The 6,991-nt window shown below is 34.4% G+C and overlaps 1 protein-coding gene across 1 annotated transcript in view; it reads left to right on the top strand.

The window, feature by feature from the left end:
* ABCA13 (ATP binding cassette subfamily A member 13) overlaps positions 1 to 6,991 on the top strand; it is a 161,931-nt gene that overhangs the window by 66,588 nt on the left and 88,352 nt on the right. Inside the window, exons 33-35 of the mRNA XM_042839232.1 lie at positions 1,382 to 1,451; positions 3,107 to 3,241; positions 4,739 to 4,876. Of these exons, the coding sequence (XP_042695166.1) occupies positions 1,382 to 1,451; positions 3,107 to 3,241; positions 4,739 to 4,876 (343 nt within the window). The remainder of the gene's footprint in view (positions 1 to 1,381; positions 1,452 to 3,106; positions 3,242 to 4,738; positions 4,877 to 6,991) is intronic.

The raw sequence follows: 6,991 nt of genomic DNA, 5'->3' as shown, positions 1-6,991 counted from the left end.
TTTTTTTTTTTTTTTTTTTTTTTTTTTGTATGCTATAAGCTGTTTTATGCCTTTGTACTGTCTTAATGTACCATATCCCAAGTTGGACATCAAATATAATCAACATAAAATGGAAATTGTATTTCACACTTTATGGCTTTGTTCCTTTAAAAGATAGACACACAAAATTTCATTAAGATGATGGAACACTTCACAGTATTTTAAAAATGGAAAATGTTTTTCTGCTTGGTACTTTCTGTTTCAATCGGTCAGATAAAATATATCAATTCTTTGCATAAAAGTAGGTGCAGATGCAAGACTGCAGTATTGAAGCATAAAAAGGCACAGTTTCTTGTTATTTTGTCATTTTCTCTCTCATAGGGAGAGAAAAGTAGACATCAGATATCTTGCACAGAAAAAATCACTGCTGTTGCAAAATAACTCGGATGTGCTGCAATTGCAGCAGCATGTGAAATCATGCTACAGCATGTGAAAAATGGGATGGAATTTAAAGAGAGGGAAAAGGCCATCAAGTGAGATGGTAGAAACTTGAGAATATAAGAGGCAGGGACTCAGTTAATGGGAATTAACATGAAATCCATGGCACTGATGGTTTCTTTTTCTAAGTAGCAGCCTATGCCATCATTATTTATTCAGATGGCTGACAGGATGAGTGCCTTTGTATTAAATATTACAGAAACCTTATTTAATTGCTCTGTTTCAAAACAGGAGATAAAATGAACCTTAATCTCACTTTCAAACTATAGAACTTTATCTTTGAACAATGCTTACTAATTTTTTAATGCTTTGAATTTTCCCATCAGACTTCTCAAGGTTGTCAGTGTTTTTACATTGATGATCAATCTTACTTTCATTTTATATTGCGTCACTGAACTTGGTAATTTTTCATTTTTTACTTTTTTTCATACTGCATGTTTAATTTACGTTGCTTCTTGGAAATTATTTCCCTCAGAAGAATGCTATCTCAGCAGGTATCCTGTGCACATGTTCCTGCTACCTCTGTCTCTTGCTGAATTCTGATCTTACAAAAATGCATAAACCACTGCTCTTACTGCAGAAAGTATATTGCTTTACAGGCTACTATAGTGCTACATGTTACATATTTTCAGTATGTGGTGGATTTATGGTGGTCTAAAACTTGCAATAAATTAAGTACTACTTTTCATTATTGATAATTAGGTAATTGGAGCTCTTTAAGGTGGTGCAGATATGACTGAGGTATGTGGGAGAATAGTGTTAAAATGTAAAAGGAATAATGACCACTCATTTATTTGAAACAGAGGCCTATTTATTTTCTACTTGCTTTTACTTTCACAAGTTTTATAGCAGTTGTAAATGAATCATTTGATGCTCATATCCTATTTCTCCTCTGGTGTTGCAGTGTCTTCTCTCTACAACGGCCTTTGGACAAGGAGTATTTTTCATTACATTCTTTGAGGGCCAAGAAATAGGTAAGCCACCTAGTAAAAAAATAAATAAATATATATTATTCTTTCAAAAAAATTAGAGTTGGAAATGTTTATTTTTTTCTGAAAAAAAAGATCTTTAATCGCAAGTAAACAGGGTACTTCATAGTGGAAGAGAAAAGCCTTTTAGGACCTCTTGAAAATCAAATTAAGCTTGTGCCACTTCCTATCAGTAAATGAAAGTGGGCTTAGAACTGCTCTTAGAACTGCAATGCAAATGATTGAAAATCCTCACAGATGTCAGTAACATCTCCTAACACTTGTTCTCCAGTAAGGATTTCTACAGATAATTTTTTTGAGGAAGATGTGTGTGGGTTCACACGTGCACTTGTGCATAACATGGTAGAGGTTGATGTAAACAGTATGGTACAGGGCTAGAACAATCTAAGTTGTTCACTATCAGTGTGAAGCTAGCATAAATGTTTAACCTCTATGCACCAGAAAGTAGAAGAAAATGACCTTTGGTTAGTAAAATATTCTGTACTTTTCTCCTTTGTAACCTTATTTGTACTCAGCCAGACTGTATGAGAGACAGGTAGTGAAATTTTCCCTTAAAAGTACTGTGAGGGTGCAGAAATGCATGAGAACACTGCACTATCTTTAAGTCCTAGGAAGAAAAAGTACTTTGGAAACTTGCTAAGCACAAGTGAACCTGTAAATCCCTAAGCCAAGTATAGAAAAAAATGTAATCTCTTCATTTTGTCATTAGTGAGGTGGATTGATACTAATAGCAATACATATTTCAAACCACTAAGTATTGGGAAAATGTCATAATTATACAGAGGTAGATGAGTGGAAGTTTCTTGCAGAAAATACTGAAGATCTCCACTGGACACTTCCATCAAAATGATTCTTCTTTATCAAAGAAAGGGCAAAATATGCTGTAAAGAAAGCCAAAGTGCTCTTCTTTAGAACAGGAGAAAAAGATTGCAGAACCAGGATCATGACCCTTTGTACTGCAAATGAAAGTAGCATTCCCCTCCCCACCACCCCCCTTTTTTTTAAGAGGAAAAATACAATGCTACTATTTGTTTACTTCTATTTTATTTTTCCTTTCACAAATATGATGGCTTTCTGTGGTGCTGAAGTTTTCCACTTTTTTCTTTTCATGTCTTTGCAATTGAGCACTTTTATGAAGCAATTATTCAGCAAGCTTGTAGTTTCAGTTTAATTCTAAATACACTCAGTGCACCCAAATGCTTGCCTCTCAGTTAAATTTACAGTTTTCAGATTTAATATTGTAAAATCTTTGTGTAACCCATTACCTGTAATATCAGCAATATATGCTAAAAAACTTTTTTTGAAGTCCAAAAAGTTTTTTTGAAGAAGTCAGCACCTGATTTTGTCAATCATAATTGTTATTCTTTTGCTTAATTAAGGGCCATCTAAAGCTCTATAAATAGCCTTTCTACTGAAACTTCTCTGCATTTTCTCAGTAGCGGTGTCACCTGCTGTTCTAAACAGAGGCTTGAGAGGCATAGCAATTTATTTCTATTCATTGTGATTACTGTTATTACATACTTTTTATTCTGTCAGTGCTTAAATACCCAGAAGTGTATGTTTTTGATGTTTGTGATCTTTAATTCTGTAATTATTTATCTTTGACCTTTAAAAATTATTGCTGTTACTACAACTACCAGGAATTCAGTGGAATAACATGTACCAGCCAATGGTGAAAGGAGGATACATGACCTTTGGATGTACCTGCTGGATAATGTTCTTCGACTCCATTTTGTATTCTGTAGGTGGCTGGTATTTCAGCAATATTATTGTAGGTAAGAATTCTTTTGATATTTTTGTAGCATCTATAGGTGCAATTACTGAATGGAATTCATGGAGATGGCTATCTTCATTGTACACAACTAAAACAAAACCATGTATTTTTTCCAAGTAAGGCTTTTATGAGCCAAAACAGCCCAATTGCACTTAGGAACTGGTAAGAAAGACTTTTTTCTCAGTAAGTATTGAATAGTACTGGAAAAAAAAAAAAAAAAGAAAAAAAAAAAAAAAAAAAAAAAAAAAGACTAGATTGTGTAGCCAACTGTGTAATCAGCCTTGTTTATGATAAATATAGGATCATAGAATTATTAAGGTTGGAAAAGACCTTTAAGATGACCTCTTCTAACCGTCCAGCTACCACCAATACTGCCCACTAAAACATGTCCCTAACCACTAAGTCTACTTGTTTCTTAAATACCTCCAGGGATGGTGACTCCTCTACTTCCTTGGGCAACCTGTTCTCACCACTCTTTCTGAGAAAAAATTCTTCCTAATAACAACCTGATGATTTGTAGAATCATAGAGTTGTTTGAGTTGGAAGGGACCCTAAAGACCATCTAGTTTAAACCTCCCTGCTGTGGAGACAGAGTTGCCACCTACTGTATCAGGTTGCTCAGGGTCCTATCCAAACTGGCTTTGAAAGCCATGGGACGTCCACAGCTTTTCTTCTCTAGTCTGAACAACCACAGTTCTCTTAGCATTTCTTCTTAGCGGAGATGTTCCAGCCCTGTAATGCCTTGCTGAATGTTTAAAGTTTCTTTCCTCTGATATGTGATATGTGTCAGATTTTCTCCTAGATACTCTGTATTTGTTAGGTGAAATGGAAACATTGATCTTGGTAGACAGGTGTGTGTGGAAGGTACACTCAAATGTTACAAATTTTAACTTAAATCGATACCTGCTATTCAATTCAGTATCACTGAAATGCAACTCCAGAGAGTTTGTTACGCCATTGTTAAGCTAAACTTGGAAGGACCGGCTAATGTCAAAGTTTGATTTGTGTGAAAGGCCATGCTTTTGCCTGTTCTGTTTGAGTAAATAAATGTCTTTCATCTTGTCTAATTTGCTTAAATTATGCATGTAATGATGAAAAGATAATGATTGGTGCAGGGGATTATCGTAAAACTGTTTACAATAGCAGGCGGTTTGTTGTACTTTCCATTCTTTCTAAAATAAAAGATCAACTGATTGTGTCTACATATTGCGAATCTCCTAATTCTCACTCACCTTAGACCTGGTTTGGAGATGGTGTAATGTGCAGAATTTCTGAGATGTCATAATTTTATAGCAGAATTGGGTATTATGGCCCAAGAGACTTTTTTTCCCACTTCGTTGAGATTTGTTAAATTCATCTAAGAGTTACTTAAATGCTATAGCAAGCTCTTTTTAATGATAGGATATTACTAGCCCATATACAAATGCAAAAACAAAACAAACAAACAAAAAAAAAATAAAGAATTTTGCAACTCTTTCTTTTTTACTATTTCATGTAGGAAAAAATGGACTAAGGAACTGTTGGTACTTTCCTTTTACTGTTTCCTATTGGAAGAACCTATGTGGTTTACAGAGGATGAGAAAACATTATCTGAATTCTAACATGTTTTTCTTCAGTGAAAACTTCAAAGAGAAAGGTTTGTAGTCATGACAGAATTTTAGTAAATATTCTCCTGTATTGTTTATCGATTTTGATCAATGTGCATTTATATTGCTTGGTTCTATACCTTACACTTTTAGAACTTATACCTTTCTCTTTTCCATTACATACTATATACTATGAACAATATATACTGTTAATTTTGCTATCACATATAATACTTGAATGGTTCAATTAAAACCATTAAATACAAATGCTTATGAAAACTCTTCAAGAATATGTAAAATAAGTATCTCTAAGATTCATCTTGTCTCTGTATTGCCTTTTTGTTTTGTTAGGACAACTGGAGGTTCTTTATACCTTTTTATACTGTTACTGAATCTGAAGAGTCTTTTGCTTTATTAATTTTTTTCCTGCAGCAGAATTTTCTTCCACTTCTACTCCACCTTCCTTATGGAAAGAACATAACTTTCACTTTTTTCCCTTTCTGATTTTCCTCTTCTATTACCACTCCTTTTTCTGTCTCTGTTTCTTAGCTTTCTTTTTAAGAAGATACTATTGTAATTATATTTTTATTTGCCTTCAAATGTTTTCTCTGTTCTTCTACTTTATATTGGATTACTTAAAATTTAGATCTCTTCGACTTTTTCACGTTTCATTTACTATGAGTGAAGGAGTAAGTCACCTTCCCCCTCCTATATTCCCTATTAGAACAACATGATGAATTGTCATTTTTGTTTCAGAAGTTGCAGTAGCTTGGAAAAGATCCAGTTTATTGCAGTATATATGAAAAAGCCGAATTATTCAACAGTTTTATGTTCTGGTCTTTCTTAAAACAGTGTAAATTTCAGAAAGTCTTGAGATTCTTTCAAGTATTTGTGGATGAACCACTCTGAATTGTGCCAGAATAGCTGCAATTTGGAACAATTGCATTTTATTGAGATATGATAGTCTTTGAAACTTAAAATGAAGACTTTCAGTGTTTACTGTTGGATTTTCCCTACCCACTGTGTAAAGAGTTAAAACTAGTAACTTGTGAAGTTACTAGTATAGAGCTGATCTTTGACTCAAGCCACCCAGGTTACTGCATACAGCTTTGTCAATCAAGTAGTCTCACTTCCACACTCTTATACATGATGCATGCCTGTAACCTAAACTGCCCGTACGCAAATTCTAATGCTGCCATGCATGCAAATAAATGTGCTCCATTTCATGAGAAATGAGCTTTATTGTACTGATAATGGGATAAGTGCGTTCCTGGATAACTAGATTTCAATAGCAAAATGGAAGACAAGCTTCCCATCATTGATTCTGACATTTGTTCCACAGAGCACAGTTAAGAGCCAGTTCAGGGGCAGTGGAAAGTGCCAGAGTGTGAATCTGATTTTTAAGAGATGAGCTGACAGAGGACTGGTTGTTGGGTATGCACCTGGAATTTCTTCTTTCAGGATACATCCTAGGGTGATCATTACAATGTTTGCAAATAGTAGGGAACTATTCCTCTGAAGCTTGCCCAAGATGCATTGTCTGAGGCTGAATCTTCACCTAACTCACCTGTTGAGTTCCAGAATGTGCTTGCAAATTTAGAATGCAGTAAAAAGGGTGATGATGTATATGTATACACCTATACTTGACAGATGTAGTCTCCTGACCAAGAAGATGGAGAAGCTGAGTGGAATAGAAAAACCTCAGTAATGTCACAGTAATACCTTGCTAGAAGATAGCCTCGTGTTTCTGGCAAAAGTTCTGTGTGGAGTTATGAATGATTGTGGAAGGAGAAAAAAGCTCTTCATTCACAGTCTATTCAAATCAATTCTTGAAATCGTAAACTCAGTTTATAGATATGAATATCACACAGATATATATACGTATGTCATGCATAAATCTTTATTCCCATAATTCTCTTCCAGAACAAGTTCAGTTTCTTTAGACTAATGTTACACTTAGCTTTGTTTAAAAGAAAAATATTACTGTCAGATTCCTCGTTTGCAGTTTGTCAGTAAAACATTACATGTTAATAATATGTGTATGGGGCTTGTGACTGACTGATTATGTTTGGAAATTAGAGACACTTGTGCCAAACTTTTCTTCTAGTATATGAAGCCAACTTGGGTCATGTAGTCAGTACAATTTGCTGAACCTGGTTATGTCA

This window comes from Centrocercus urophasianus, unplaced genomic scaffold (genome assembly GCF_019232065.1).
Source record: "Centrocercus urophasianus isolate 14NV4802_14NV808 unplaced genomic scaffold, USGS_Curo_1.0 seq_11, whole genome shotgun sequence".
In the NCBI taxonomy this organism is placed as follows: Eukaryota; Metazoa; Chordata; class Aves; order Galliformes; family Phasianidae; genus Centrocercus; species Centrocercus urophasianus.
Note: the sequence above shows the minus strand (reverse complement) of the source record. Positions and strands in the feature narration are given on the sequence as shown.